This window comes from Lemur catta, chromosome 1, assembly GCF_020740605.2.
Source record: "Lemur catta isolate mLemCat1 chromosome 1, mLemCat1.pri, whole genome shotgun sequence".
In the NCBI taxonomy this organism is placed as follows: Eukaryota; Metazoa; Chordata; class Mammalia; order Primates; family Lemuridae; genus Lemur; species Lemur catta.
In genome coordinates, this window is record NC_059128.1 from 55,032,980 (window position 1) to 55,048,396 (window position 15,417).

Below are 15,417 nucleotides of genomic sequence, written 5' to 3' on the forward strand. Positions count from 1 at the left end.
CCAGACTCCTTTCCGTCTGCGGGCGCCCCTGGAGTTGGTGGAGAGGGAAGGGACTCTGAGTACAATAACTTGAAACAAATTGGATCTTGGCTTGAACTGTGAGATGAAAATAGGCAAGTTTCCAAACCACAGGTGTCAACCTCTGGGAGGACTTGACCCAGCAGAGGAGCAGGTTCTTCCGCACCAGAGGCCTGAGGGCGGGGCTCTCCTCTTCAGTGGAGTCTGGCCTCAGCGCGCCCACGCCTCCCATTCCCACCCATTCCCACCCAGGGCACCCAGTGGGGAGAGGGAGACGCAGATCGCGCTCCGATGTCTCCGCGCCCCCACCCGCACGCCCAGCCTCACCCTCACCCTATCTCGGGCCTACCCAGAGATCAAGACTTGAAAAAGCGTCCCCAAAGGAAAGTCCTCTCAAAGACCCTAGACTGTCGAGACCAGAGAGGGAGTAGCAGAGGGATCCCTTCTTGCATCGCGTCTGCAAAAGCCGCCCCGGGCCTCAGGCTGACCATCCCGAAGCTTTCAGTTCTGGTGCTTGGGAAAGGAGCGCGGAGGGGCCCTGTGAGGCCCTTTCAGGGAGAGGAAGCCAGGAAGGCAGCCTCCAGAGGCGTTCCTTGGACCACGGAGTGGGGGAGCAGCGACCCACTGCGCCCAGTTGCCTTCAGCTCTCTGGGCCCCTGTCGCCTCGACGGCACCCGGGAAGGCGGCTCACACTGGCCTAGGAGCCTGCACCTGGCCGAGGGAGACCCACGGAAGCAGCCGAGGAGCCCATTTGCTTTCTGCAGAGGGTCAGAGGCCTGGATTCAGTTTCTATGAATCCAAAATGCAGAATCAGAAGTAACAACTTCTGCTAGCTAGTGACTTTTTATCATTTACAAACTCCGGCAAATGATCTCACCCTGAATTATTTGAATCCCTAACACAACAATCTAGGAAGGTACACAGGGCAGATTGTGACCATTTTTACAGCTCAGGAAACAGGTGCTAAAGAGTCTGTTTCCTTAAACTCAGTATTTCCTGAGGCACTGGGAGATTCAAGGATAGATAAAACAGGGTCTCACTCTGGAGGAGGAAGCCAGAAAACACCCTAGTTTACTTTCGCTGTGATGGGAGTGGCTCCAGGGTGTGGCGGGAACCCATAAGAGCTAAAGCCCAGGACTTCTGACTTCTCACAATCTTTGAGGATCTTCAAAGATAAGAAAATAGTGCAAAAATCCACGCACAAACCTTCTTTACAACGCTCTAGAGAGTGGATCTTGCTTGGATCCCGCAGCAACATTTATCACAAGGTAACTACCTATTATTTGGGTGATGTACTGTTAACGTGTAAGCTCCTTGTAGCCAGGGGCTGCATCTAGATAAAGGTTGAATTTTCAGGCCTAGTACAGTCCCTGGCATAGAGTTGGAGCTCAATAAATATTTGTTGAGTGAATCACGAATTGAGATAAAACTTGGAGCAAAATAACGCTACCAGGAAACACTGTCGCTCAGTGCGCTAGGTAGGTGTGAATGAAGGACCACGAGAGGGGTGAGAAAAACTGGCCCGGAGAAGGGGCGGGGAGAAAGGTGATACCTCCTCACCGTCCCACCCGATCTGAGCTACAGATCCCGAATTAACCTTTCTGAATGAGCCCTCTGTTCTTGTTTCACAAAATGACCGTACAGGGGCAGAAGGACGTTTCCCTTCCACTAGGCTCGTGTGAGCAAAGGCTGATGGCAATTTCCCTCATCTCGGACTGGGCCTAGGCCTGCGCCTTCGCGGCTCCTCGATGCCTGGCAGAGCCGCAACCAGTAAAGCAGAGTGTGGTCGGAATTGAGACAGCCCAGTGAGGCTGCTCCAGGAAAAGCTCCAGGAGGGGCCTGCGTTGGGCCCTGCCCTGCCATGCTGGCTCCCCGGCGCACCCACCCCACCAGTGAGTGAGTTAGTTTCAGGATAAAGAAAGATGGCAGGCTCCGAGAGGTGGAGTCGGGGTCCCGAGTATACCCTGCAGCCACGGAAAAAATCACTGGTTTAACTGGGGTCTGCCCTATTTAGGATGAGTCCAGGAGGCGGCGGAAAGAAAGGACGCTCTTCGGTCAGAAAGGTGTTTGGAGCAAGGACTCTCTCGAGGCCTTTGCTTGGGCAAGCTCGGAAATAGATATGCGCCTCTTCCCCACGAGGCGCATTAATCTTCCGGCTTATTCTTGGTAGTGCAGCGGGCCTGGGAAAGAATGCGGAGCGGCGAGTGTGTGTGCAGAGGCAAGAGTAGCACAGGCTCCTGGAGCCTGGGCTGCGGGAGGGCTAGGTGCAGACGAGGTCTAGATCAGCTGTATCGGTGTGCGCGTCAGAAGCGCGCCTGCAGGGGAAGGTTGAAGCACCGTCCTACTTGCGGGGGGAGAGTGAACCGAAAACCGTTGCCCGCCCCAACCCTTTCGAGCTCCCGCTCCAGTTCAGCGTGGTTCCGGGTCCTGGCCCAGAGCGGGTTGGGGGTGGCGAGTCTCCTAGAGAGTTGCAGCCCCTATTCCTCGCCTGGTTGCTCGCGGACTCTCCAAGCCGGAGGCCGGGGAGCTGCTAGCCACGTGCGCCCAGGACCTGCTGAGGGGCTGGAAAGCTGCCCAGGGACAAAGGCCGAGCGACAAGACCCAGGAACTATGGAAGATTCACCCAGCTGTTCCCTTTACTCAGGTCTAAGGCCCTAAAGAGGAGGTAGGGATATTCATGATAACCACAGAAATCTCCAGTGCTGGCACTGCGCTTAAAATTTCAAAGCACTTTAATGTGTCTGATCTTATTTGAATCTCTTAAAAACCTTATGAAGAATTATCTCCATTTCTAAATGGCATTGAGACTGGGAGAGATATACGATGTTCTCACACTTGGTGTTTCTTACTTAACAAGTATGAAATAATGAAGAAGTAAGATCTGGGAAACCCACCCGGCCTTCCCAGTAAGACCCCATTCCAGGCGCAGGCCCGCCTGTGTCGCGCCTGCAGACAAGGTCTGTATTCAGCGTTGACAGCTCTCCTCTGTCGTTCACTTGAGCCCAGCGTCACCTCCCCTCCTTGCTCCTTGGGCTTAGGCACCACGTTGACCAAAGTGCAGTTGATGGGGTCTGAGTCCTTCCTGAGAGCGCCCCCCAGAGAAGCCCCTGGGAAAGAAGGACAAGCCCGGCTTTGCGCCTTTCTTTCGCAGCACAAGCCGCCATCGCGTCTTTGCGCGCAAACGCAGGGTCGCCTGCCCCAAAGCTGCTGTGTGGGCTGCGCGGAAATACCGGCCCATGTGGGAGGCCCATGGGTGTGCTGAACTTTCTTTCCGTTCATAAGGGAGGTAGGTGTGTGGAAAGCGAATGCTAGCCTAGAAGTTGGCTTTGTATTGAGCGAGTACAGAGCAAGAAGAGAATTGAAATCTTGAAAAGCAAAACTTTACTATAATTGCTATTAATGAAAAAGGAGCCCATCCTCCTTAATTAAATAGCTCAGAACTGCGTGCTCATCACTGGGAGTTCCTTCTCTACGAGGAGGGGAAATAAAATATGAAAACAAAAACCAAATTCGAGAAGCTCCTTGACCGGCCGGCGAAGTGTATTGGAGGCACCTGCGGGGCCAGGGAGCGCGCTCCGCCCTCCAAGCCCCTAGTACTGAGAGGAGGCTGAAACAGCCAAAGAGAAAGCAAAACAAAAACAAACAATAATAAAAATGTTTAAAATCCAAGGGCAAAAATTGGAGTCGGTCTCAAAATCTGCGTTGTGCAGGGCTCCGCTCGGTAGTCCACTCGCCTGCAGGCCCTGGTCTGGCCAGAGCAACGGGGCCGACGCCCCGGCTCTGCTGGGTAGCGCAGCCCACAGCTCCCCCTTGCCAGGCGCCCAAGGACCCTCAAGGCGCGGGGCCCACACTTGAAACCTGGGAGCGCGCAGACAGGAAACCCACTTCCTCCTAAGCAGTTTCTTGCTCATCGGATGAGAGGCGCCCAATTGAAGCAGAATGATCCTCATCTACTAATATCCAGCGTGACCACAAAGCGACTGGCCATTTACGCCACCACTTTAAACAAAGATATTTGGTTATTCCCAGGAAGCAAGTGCACTTTTGCATGGCTGAGCTCCGGGCGGAGGCGAACCTCAGCCCAGCCTCCCGCCCGGCCGGCTGCCGGCGCCTGGGTATTGCCCCCTCCCGGCCAGCGGGTTCCGCCAGGGTTCAGGCTCAGTTCTGCCCGGCAACAGACGGGCGGGCACTCACTCACTCTGCTCCCTGCCTGCGCCTCCCTGAAGCACCAGAGGGAAAAATGGCGTGACTCTGGGCTGGGGTGCTGGGGCTGTGATGTCCTCGGAAAGTCAGCTCCAGCCCCAGACCCCTGTGTGTCCCGGCGATGGGCGAGGGTCAGGGACACCAGGTTTGTTTGAGGTGGGGCATCACTTCAGTGATGGGCCCTCCCATTAGTCCTCCTTTCCCATCCTCCCAGCTCAAGAGGCCAGTGGTGTGTTTGCCTGGGCCAGGGTTGGGGGTGGGGAAGGGGAGCCTCGGGTGACGGGGGGGGCGTAATGTATGGGGGGGCTGGCCAACTGAAAAGCCCCTGAGCTTGGGTGGAGGGTGGCGCGGGGATCTGGGACAGCCTCGCGGCGGCAGTCGATCCCCTACTTAGCGCCCCCTCCGCCCGCTCGGATTCTCTTGGGTAGGGGGAAAGGGGGCGGGGAGCAGAGGTGTCCCTCTGACGGCGGCAGAAGAAGCAGACAGACTGACAGACACGTAGACCAACAGTGCAGCCCCAGGGTTCGTCCCCAGACTCGCTCGCTCATTTGGTGGCGACTGGGGCTCAGCGCAGCGAAGCCCGATGTGGTCCGGAGGCGGTGGGAAGGCGCGGGGCTGGGAGGCCGCGGCGGGAGGGAGGAGCAGCCCCGGCAGGCTCAGGTGAAACCCCCACCCCGTCCCTTGGCCCCCTCCTCCTAAAGACCTGTCCCTGCCCGGGGAACCCCGACCGAATAGGAAAGTGGTTCCACTTTGTAACTCTGCAAGTTGGTTGCAAAGCAGCATTCACCTTTCTCCCAACCATCCCTTCTCCTCGGCTACTCCCCACCCCACCTCCTGCCCTCCCCGCTCTCGGTTCCCTCCTTCTTCCCCTCCCTTGCCTCCTCCCCGCTCGCCCGTGGCACCCCACAAAAATGGGGGTGGGGGTGTACAAGGGAGGGGGAAAATGCTTTGGGTCTCCTCTCTGCGCCTCTCTCTCTCTCTTTTTCTCTCTCTGTCTTTGAGACCCAAAAATCCTGACAAGTGAAACTTAAAGGTGTTTACCTTGTCATCAGCATGTAAGCTAATTATCTCGGGCAAGATGTAGGCTTCTATTGTCTTGTTGCTTTAGCGCTTACGCCCCGCCTCTGGTGGCTGCCTAAAACCTGGCGCCGGGCTAAAACAAACGCGAGGCAGCCCCCGAGCCTCCACTCAAGCCAATTAAGGAGGACTCGGTCCACTCCGTTACGTGTACATCCAACAAGATCAGCGTTAAGGTAACACCAGAATATTTGGCAAAGGGAGAAAAAAAAAAAAAAGCAGCGAGGCTTCGCCTTCCCCCTCTCCCTTTTTTTTCCTCCTCTTCCTTCCTCCTCCAGCCGCCGCCGAATCATGTCGATGAGTCCAAAGCACACGACTCCGTTCTCAGTGTCTGACATCTTGAGTCCCCTGGAGGAAAGCTACAAGAAAGTGGGCATGGAGGGCGGCGGCCTCGGGGCTCCGCTGGCGGCGTACAGGCAGGGACAGGCGGCACCGCCAGCAGCGGCCATGCAGCAGCACGCCGTGGGACACCACGGCGCAGTCACCGCCGCCTACCACATGACGGCGGCGGGGGTGCCCCAGCTCTCGCACTCCGCCGTGGGGGGCTACTGCAACGGCAACCTGGGCAACATGAGCGAGCTGCCGCCGTACCAGGACACCATGCGGAACAGCGCTTCGGGCCCCGGATGGTACAGCGCCAACCCAGACCCGCGCTTCCCCGCCAGTAAGTGAGGCCGCCCCGCTGCGGGGCCGCGGGCTGAGCACAGGAGGCGCGGCAAGGGCCGCCCAGAAGGCGCGGCGCCGACAGGCTGCGCTCTGGGCATCAGGGTGGGCGGCCCGGCAGCGGCACCAGGAACTTGGGTGCGGGAGCTGGGGATTCTTCCCCCTGCTGGGCTGGGGGTCAAAGAAGAAGCACGTGGTAGCGCTGGGGACCTGCGGACAGGTGCTGTTACTCGGCATCTCCCGAGCGCGGCCGATCCGCAGCTCTGCTCTGCGCGGAAGACCTCGGAAACTCGAGGGAGGCGACCCCCAAGCTGAAGGAGCAGGGGCGAGCAGAGCGCAGAGAGGCTAGGCCTGGCGAGGAGGGAGGCTACCCTGTTGGGATGCACTCAGGCGCCCGACTGGCCGGCTCTCCAGCAAAGTCAGGGCATGTGGGAGGGCACGAAGCTCCGGAGGGGGCTCTAATGGGCCGAGCAGGTGCCCTCACTAGGGCCCGACCGGAGAGAGAAAGCAAGAGGCAAATTGTCTAGGGGCTTGAGCTTTTGTAAGTCAACACTCCCTCTCCTGACCTCCCAAAGTTGGGGTCTCCCGTCAGACCCCACATCCTGGCCTGTACCCAGTTCGCTCGCCGGTTGTGGCCTCTAACCTGGGTTGGGCACGAAAGCAGCAGGAACGGCCTTTTCCCACTGCGAAAGAGGGAACTGAGACTGAGGGAGGGCAGCCGGGGTTGAGGTTGGGAGTTCTCCAATACAGCCCTCGACGGCACGGCCTGGGGCATGTGCTGGCGATTCCCTGAGGCTAGGCCTCTGAGGCCGAGCGCTAGGCGGCCTGGGCGAGGAGGGCGCCGTCGGGGAGAGGCAGGCCGGGCCGGCCAAGCGCGCGGAAAGCAGGGGTGGCTTGGCCTGGCCCGGCCCGGCCCTGGCCGACGCTGTGCGTTTGTCGCTTACAGTCTCCCGCTTCATGGGCCCGGCGAGCGGCATGAACATGAGCGGCATGGGCGGCCTGGGCTCGCTGGGGGACGTGAGCAAGAACATGGCCCCGCTGCCAAGCGCGCCGCGCCGGAAGCGCCGGGTGCTCTTCTCCCAGGCGCAGGTGTACGAGCTGGAGCGACGCTTCAAGCAACAGAAGTACCTGTCGGCGCCGGAGCGCGAGCACCTGGCCAGCATGATTCACCTGACACCCACGCAGGTCAAGATCTGGTTCCAGAACCACCGCTATAAGATGAAGCGCCAGGCCAAGGACAAGGCGGCACAGCAGCAACTGCAGCAGGACAGCGGCGGCGGCGGGGGCGGCGGGGGCGCCGGGTGTCCGCAGCAGCAACAGGCTCAGCAGCAGTCACCGCGCCGGGTGGCAGTGCCCGTCCTGGTGAAAGACGGCAAACCGTGCCAGGCGGGTGCCCCCGCACCGGGCGCCGCCGGCCTGCAGGGCCACGCGCAGCAGCAGGCGCAGCAGCAGGCGCAGGCCGCTCAGGCGGCAGCAGCGGCTATCTCGGTGGGCAGCGGTGGAGCCGGCCTGGGCGCACACCCGGGCCACCAGCCAGGCAGCGCAGGCCAGTCTCCGGACCTGGCGCACCACGCCGCCAGCCCCGCGGCGCTGCAGGGCCAGGTCTCCAGCCTGTCCCACCTGAACTCCTCGGGCTCGGACTACGGCACCATGTCCTGTTCCACCTTGCTCTATGGTCGGACCTGGTGAGAGTACGCCCAGCCGGCCCTAGCCCTGCGCGCTGCCTCACCGCTTCCCCTCCTGCCCGCCACACAGACCACCGTCCCCCCCTCGCTGCTCCACGCGCTTCGACTTTTTCTTGAAAACCTGTCCGCATTTAGACCAAGGAAAAAAACACAAAGGCCAAACTGCTGGACGTCTTTCTTTCTTTCCTTTTCTAAAATTTGTGGGGTTTTTTTTTAAAGAAAATAAAGACAACCAAGCGAATCCAACGCTTCTTAAAGAATTTTTAAACAGAGAAGGACGTAGAACAGCTTTGGAGGTGTCTTTTTGGTGATTCAAATGGGTTTCCCACGCTGGGGCGGGGCCCAATTTGGAGAGGACTCTACGCTGACCTAGCTCCAGACTCTAAAGATGGAAAACTTCATTCTGGGTACATTCTGCTAGCAAAGTGGACTTGCTTGTAAATACCAGGATTTTTTTTAGAAGGGAGGACGGGAGCCGGGGAGAGGACAGACTCTTCGCCATAACCCACTTGTCACTGACACAAAGGAAGTGCCCCTTCCCCGGTGCCCTCTAGCCACCTAGGCTCAGCCAGGACAGGTCCTCCACGAAAATTGTTTTATGTTTGATGTGAACTTGTAGCTGTAAAATGCTGTCAAAAGTTGGACTAAATGCCTAGTTTTTAGTAATCTGTACATTTTGTTGTAAAAAGAAAACCACTCCCTGTCCCCAGCCCCTCACATTTTTTATGGGCATTGACAAATCTGTGTATATTATTTGGCAGTTTGGTATTTGCGGCGTCAGTCTTTTTCTGTTGTAACTTATGTAGATATTTGGCTTAAATATAGTTCCTAAGAAGCTTCTAATAAATTATACAAATTAAAAAGATTCTTTTTCTGATTAAAAACCCTCCTTTTTGTTTGGTTTTGATTTGACTTTTTAAATGGATTTTCTTCTTTTTGGCTGGTGGAAGTCTCATCTTTGGCCTGATGAGATCCGAATTGTTTGGGTTTGAGCTCAAGGATTCTGAACCAGCTAAGGAGGCCAGCCCAGAGTCCTTGCCCCACGGAGAGAGGGAGTTTTGTTCTGCTGGGAATTGAGTGGAACCAAATCTTGAGCATTCTTGAGATTCAGCAATAGAGAAGAGAAAAGCCAAACTACTTACACCAGCAGGGAGAGGGAGAGAGGAAGTGAAAGAGACCAAAGGGCTCTCTCTCTCTCTCTCTCTTTTTTTATGCCAGGCATTTTTTTTTTTTTTAAGAAACCTCAGAACTATCTGCTGTGGTCTTACACAGCTGAGCCAACATTTAAAACAGTGGGCCAGGATACCCGTTTTAAATGATCTATCATTTTTAGTGAATGGATTGCCCCTGTAGCTTTGAACGTCAAATCTTTATTTCTAATCCCGTGGCTGAGCTGTTTTTGAAAGTGTGGAAATCATTCCTGGATTTGTTTCTGCTCTAAAACAGCAATCCCTGCTCAGACACCAGCAGCGGAGGACCCCAGTCCCTGCTTCTTGGGGCTCCTCTAGTCTCTGCCAGCGTCAGATGCGGTGGCCAGCCTAAGGATGCCCCAGGAAGGACTTTGGGAGCTGGGGTTTCACTCCGTTTCCTACTTTAGGCTCCTAAACCTTCGTAACAATGAATCTTTCTCTGGTTCCCAACTCTCCACATTGCCATATTCACTCGTGACTCCTTTCTTCCCACTTCTAATTTCCTGGTCTTCTCAGCGCTCAGACGTCTGTCTTGGGGGATCTATTAGGGATGCAATGCCGGGGTCGGGTGTGTGTGGAAAGAACGGTTGTGGACAGAGAGAAAAATTATAGTCCCTGGATGGGCTGTTGCCCCTTCTCTGTCACCTCTGATAAACCTACCCAGGAAAGGCAGCTGAAGGAGCTGTGGGCAGATGTCCCTCCCGGCACTTCCCTCCAGGTCTGAAAGTGTTTGATTATGGGTGATTGATTCATATTTGGCATGTACTCACTTCTTGCCTAAATTTTCAACTTTCTTTTCCTTTCTCACCCCTCTCTCCCCAACTTTCATTCCTCTCCTTTCATCCCATTCTGTCTCTATCTCTCTCTTCCCGACCTCCACCCCACCTCACCCCAGGAGCTTGTTAGGAAGGTAGACTGGCCTGAGTCCTTGTTCCATAGTTCTCTTTGTTGACTTCCTGGGGTCTCCTCTCGTATGGTGCCTTAGGACTGGGGGCCAGGACGGGCTTTCTCCCTCAGAAACCCCGCCCGGCTACTGAGGTACGCTTTCCAATATCCGGAGAGGACTCGGAGAGGATGGCTGGTTGAGTGTAGTGAGTGTGCTGGTTGAGGGGAATCTTAGCAAGTCTCACATTTCAAAAAACCCCAAACCAGAAAGTTTGAACACTTGCGTCGTAATGGGTGGTCGTAATGGGCAATCGTAATGGGCAGCCGTTGTTGTTCCGGGACAGGAAGAGCAGATGGCTAAGGTACCCAGCTCAGGCTGGGGCTGGCAAGGGAGCTAAGTACTGAAGCTGCTGTTAGACTCTAAGGTCCACATTCCATGGGTTGGAGCTACGCTCAACCTGCCCCCTTGCCCGGCACAAGCCTGGGTGGGGACGAGGTGGGTGACCCTAGACAGCCCGGTACCCCCACTCCAGCCATGAGCTGGCTGCTGAGAGTCACAGTTTTAGTAAACTGTGGTACCGTCGGCCTTATCACCGTTGCACTGCATGGAGTTTCTATCAGATACATTCTTCTCCCCGCCGTCTAGAGTCGGCTTAGTTTGAAGTCTATTTACTCATCCCGGGGAAAGGTGAATTCAGCCGGGTCTGCGGATGCGACCGAGACAAACAGGGCCTCGGCGGCTTCTCGCCATCAATCACACGCGGTCCACCCGCTCTTGGCTGGGGGATTTGCCGCAGCTGCAGGAAGCGGCCCTAGAACTCAGTCTGAAGTGTTTCATTAGGAAAGCAGGCGCCTGCTGGGCGCAGCGCAAGAGGGTTCTGCAGCCGGGAGACACCCTCCACCTCTACAGCACTGCGAAGCCGACGTTGTCCTCTCCCGGAATCTCCTCCCATAGCTCTCCAGCCACTCTGGCCCAGCAACTCAGGCCCAATTTCTGACTTCCCTCCGGGGAAAAATCAGCATTCTGAGGATGTCCCTGGCGCCCAGGTGCCTGGAAGAGCCAGAAGCTTCCGACATGTGGGGACAGAACAATTCACCCCGAGATCACCGCGAAGCTTTGCCTCCTCCAAAGTACCCTACCCATCTGCAGGCCCCGACGGCTCCGAGGAGTGGGGGAGATTTTACACACAGCACCCCCCCTCCTCTCCCCCACCCCCACTTCGCCATGTAAACAGGAGGACTTTCTCGAGAGCCCTGGAGAGCCGCTCTAGTGGCTTCGGGGCCTGAAACCCCTGGCTTGGCTTGTTTGATGTTTAGCATCCCAAAGCGGCTCCCCACCCTGGCCCCAGCCTGGGAACCTGGAGCTGTGGGCAAGAGAAGAAGGAAAGCAGCTCTCTCAGTCGGCGGGCCGGGTACTGGGCCCGGCTCAGGGAGGCGAGAAGAGCGGGACAGAGGTGCTCTCATCAGGAGAGAAAGGGATGCTAGACTGCGGCTGCCACCAACAAGGGCACAAGCTGGGGTCCTCAAGGCCAGGAGGGGGGTGGGGGCAGGGAAGGCTTCAGCAGCGCCGCCTCGGGATAGGGGTAGGAGCTGGCCTGGCGGGAAGTAGCCTGGGGCCCGAGAGTGAAATCCGAGCCAGGCCCCGGCCGACTCCCAGAGGAAAGCTCTGGACACTTACTCCTGGAGGCTGGGGAGGCAGCTCTTCCCACTGCTTAGGTCTTGGCCTTTCCTGGGAAAAGACTTGCTCGCGAGCCTTCTAAGGTATTTTAAATCCTCCTAGGACAGGGCCAGGGAGCACCAGTGACAGTGCTTGGGTCTGGCATCCTAGTCTCCGATTTTGAGGCCTCAGGGAAGGATTCTCAGACTTTAGAGGCCACACACCCTGGAGAGCGCTCACCCGCGTAGGGGCGTCGGTGAGGGGCTATCTTGAGGCGCGTGTGCACAAAAGGTAGCTCGAGTCTCTTCTCAGGCGATCCGAGATAAGAGGAAATGAGAGCGGGGTTTTCTGACTTCGAACTCATTAGGGACCAGGTAAGGTCAATGCTTTCTCTATTATGTCTTTATCTTAAAAGTGGGTCAATTTAAGATAAGGGAAAAAAAATCCAGGATCTGTGTGAGCCGTGCTGATAGACTGACCCCTTTTCTGAACTAAAAGCAAGCCAGGCAGACGTTCATTTTCTATAAACAAGAGAGTTGTGAGAAGCTGCCTTGGATTCTGATCGGATGTCTCCAGTCTCTATAGACATTGCTCCCTCTTCGCTACTCCCCACCCCCAAGCATGAGAGTGAAGAAGCGGAGTGAACAGGTGATTTTATTTGTGGAGAACTAGGAAGCCGGTTGGGAAATGTGAATTTAAGGTGATGTGATTCTTAGGCATGGTTTCCTGTCTCGTTTGTTTCAAACACAGCTTTCTTTCAGAATGGAAGGAAAGTGACAGACATAGGTATTGGGAGGGATGAGGCTGAGTGTTTTCCTTGAAATCCCAGTTAGGAGATACTGGACATCGTGTTCCTCTGGCCCTCCCTGCCTTCCTGGGTGGTGTGTTCCTTCATGTGCAGTTGTGTTCCTGAGTCTTCAGGCCACCTTCTATGGGGCCCAATTTGGGATCCCAGCTCAACTTGCAGCACAAAGTTTTCTGGTGCCTCCTTGACCAATTGCTTCTGGAAGGAGTGTCCTATCTCCAGTCACCTTTTCCAGTAAGGGCAAGCTTGTCCACCCAACTAGCTGGAGGAATTGGGTATGGATGGGGGTAGAGAAAAATATATATTTTATTGAAGGGGAGGGCTGGGGTCTGCATGTGCCCTCACCCCCACCATGTAGTTGTGTTTCTAAACTCTTTTTTTTTTTTTAAGACTAGTCAAGTGCAGTAGTGAGGAGGGGGAAAAGTAGTAGAACAAGGAGTTCAATCTGTAACTGACCGTGAACAATCAAGTGAGATAACTCACTACCTTTGGACCAACCTGTTCCTAAACTTTCTTTAATGGGTCTCAAAGAAATGGAGGAAGAGCAGGCTCAGCAACTTGGCGGCACAGCTTTGGCCTCATCTGAAGCTATAGCTGAAGTGGCTGGCTGCATTTTTCTCTGATAATGACCTAATGCCCAACTTGGTGGGCATCTGGCCATGATGCTGGGCTTCTGTCCCTCTTATTTGATAATGTTTCCCATTTGATCTCTGATTCCTAGATATTTATTACCTTTGTTATTGTGAGTTATACCAAAGTTTTGGAAAAGGTGAGACTTAAATCCATTTTCCTGTTTTATTTCATCTTGTTATTTGCAAAACACTGTAATATAAATCAATCACTGTTAGTGTTCTGCCTGAAATATAAATAAGACATAGACATAAATATTGCGGGCAATAGGACTTGCTAAAGAGAACTCTGCCTTTGACATAAAATTCATGTATCATTCTGCCCACTGTATATGTAGGTATAAGTGATTGCATACAGATGTCTGTCTGTGTATGTATGTATAAAAATATGCACACATTTGCATCTTATACACATGTATATTGCTCTTATATATCTATTTAATAAGATATTCAAAAGGAAAATGTTTAATGTAGAATTTTCTTAGAGATTGTACAAACCCTGTTAGGTGCAAAAACATAGAATACATTCATTATTTCAATTAAGATGTCACATAAAACAGTTTCCCTTAAAAAATCAAGTAAACAAAAACTTTCTTTAGTTTTGCCCATTTTAATTGAAATATTTATTTATTGTCCTATGAAACTCTGCAGAACTAATTATGTTTTGGAAAATATTAAAATTTGTTATTGAAGAAATTGAACTTAGAGACTGAGACACAGCTGTGGATGAGAGTTTTTGAGGTAATCTGTAACAAAAATGTTGTCCCTTGCCAAACTTACATTATCCATTTAAGGAAATCATTAATATGAATACTACCACACAGGAACAACAACAACAGCAACAACAACAACAACAAGTTTTTGCTCCTCATTTGTAGCGAATGCCCTCTAGATCTCGGCCTTCACACAATAGTGGAAATAAGAGAGTGAGTCTGAGTGTCGCCTGACAGGAAGAAAAAAGACAAACTTTGTATCTCTCTTCCTTCCCCTTCATTTCACACATTTCTGGGAATTCCATCTTTAAAATCATGTTGTTAGTAAAAGCAGGCTGTTGGTGGCGTTAAACATTGCATTTCTAGGGTTTTTTTTTTTTTTTGCGTGATTGTTGAGAATTTCATTTCTACAAAATCAGAGATGTCAGGGCAAGAAGTGGCCTTGGATACCCTTCCCTTGTAGTTGCGCCCATTCTATGGAAAACCCCCTAGAACAGTCGGTCTCCACCTTGCCTGGCATTCTCCTTCCCAGTGCTGCTGCTAGAAAGTGTCCAAAGTTCTAGGAAAACAAGGGTTTATTTGGCCCGCGTGCTACTGATTTACCTGAACTCTGCGGTACACAGAAGGCTGCGCGCGCGCAGATGTAAACCTGAGAATTACCGTAATGACACGAAAAGGACCGAGAGCTGGTTCCTCCGAGCTGACTGCTCGCTCTTTCTGCCATAAACCAGGAAACTCCATCAATGTTTAATGTACTGCCTATGCCTGTGTGTAAAGCTAACCCTGAAGAGTTAGGTTCCCTGCAGACACTTCCAGAACACCAGGTCTCTAAACAGACTTGCAGCGACAGGCTTTCCCCAGGAGATTCTGAAGCCACAGAGGATTAAACTGCTCTCTCCTCCTGGCCACTTGATGGTGCCTGGAGGTCTGCAAGACCTAGATGGGGACTAAGAGGCTGGGGGGCTGGGCATTGATGGCTTCTTCCTTCCTTTCTGACTCTGCTTCAGAAAGAATTACATCTCTCAAACTACAGGAGTGCACACAGCACACTTCCCCACCTCCAGCCAGGGCAGACAGAAGTTGTAGCTAGTTCGTTACTACTCACCAACCTGCAGTATTAACTGAAATGTGGGTTACTGCTCCCTGGCAGGAATGCTGAGGTTGATGCCTGGGTGCAGCAAAGCTTGGAAGTGCTGCATTGTATCATTCCCACAATTCACACAACAGGTATCTCTCTACACATTTATATAGTCCATTGGCTTCATACTGTAATCAAATGGGAGAACCTTTTGGAAATTTTTAATAAAAAGCCAACTCACCCAGAGCCATAATTTAGCACTGGATGGGATAGAGAGAAAAACCTTTGAGGTGTTTGGTAACATACAAACACTGTGACAATAGTCTTCTTGTATGAACCATTTCCTGACCATTACAATGCCACATCGACACAAAATTAGTTGTTGAAAATTTTTGACATGCCTCTAAATACTTAGATTGTGTTCGTTGTGTGTCTGTAAAAGCTGGGGGATTTTGTGTATATAGTTCTGCTCATAGGAAAGACAGAAGAGAGGAGAGGGAGCTGGAAAGGAGGGAAGGGGAGAAGAGAGAAACAACTGTGCCTGGTGAAAACATGTGGGATTCTGTTGGTGGTTGTGACAGCTGAGAGGTACTACTCACTGGTTACAGCTGGGTCAACGTGTTGAGGTGGGATGGGTAAGTGTGTGGTGTGTGGTGTTTAGGGGGTGATATTAGTTGGGAGGGCCTAAAGATGCTGGGAGGTGGTGTGTGTACCACATCTGAGCTTTGGGCTGGTAACAATGGCAATGTAATTATCTAGCTGAAACATGCTCAAATGGCAAAAAGTTGCAAAATAGATCGACCTCCTGGAGAAG

At 53.4% G+C, this 15,417-nt stretch overlaps 1 protein-coding gene across 10 annotated transcripts in view; it reads left to right on the forward strand.

Annotated features, from left to right (window-relative positions):
* Nucleotides 1-1,193: 1,193 nt before the first annotated feature.
* The window catches only part of NKX2-1 (NK2 homeobox 1), a 52,857-nt gene continuing 38,633 nt past the window's right edge, over nucleotides 1,194-15,417 (forward strand). For 2 of the 10 annotated variants that reach the window (XR_006739239.1, XR_006739245.1), the window contains exon 1: nucleotides 11,508-11,752. Coding sequence is in view for 6 of the 10 variants with exons in the window: in XM_045568425.1 (XP_045424381.1) it covers nucleotides 3,933-4,366; nucleotides 5,577-5,962; nucleotides 6,908-7,650 (1,563 nt within the window). In the remaining 4 variants the exon portion in view is untranslated. Of the gene's footprint in view, nucleotides 1,287-3,898; nucleotides 4,367-4,515; nucleotides 5,475-5,520; nucleotides 5,963-6,907; nucleotides 8,531-11,080; nucleotides 11,176-11,507; nucleotides 11,753-15,417 lie in introns of those variants that run through there. The other 8 variants (XM_045568389.1, XM_045568407.1, XM_045568419.1 and 5 more) reach the window with 8 other exon arrangements.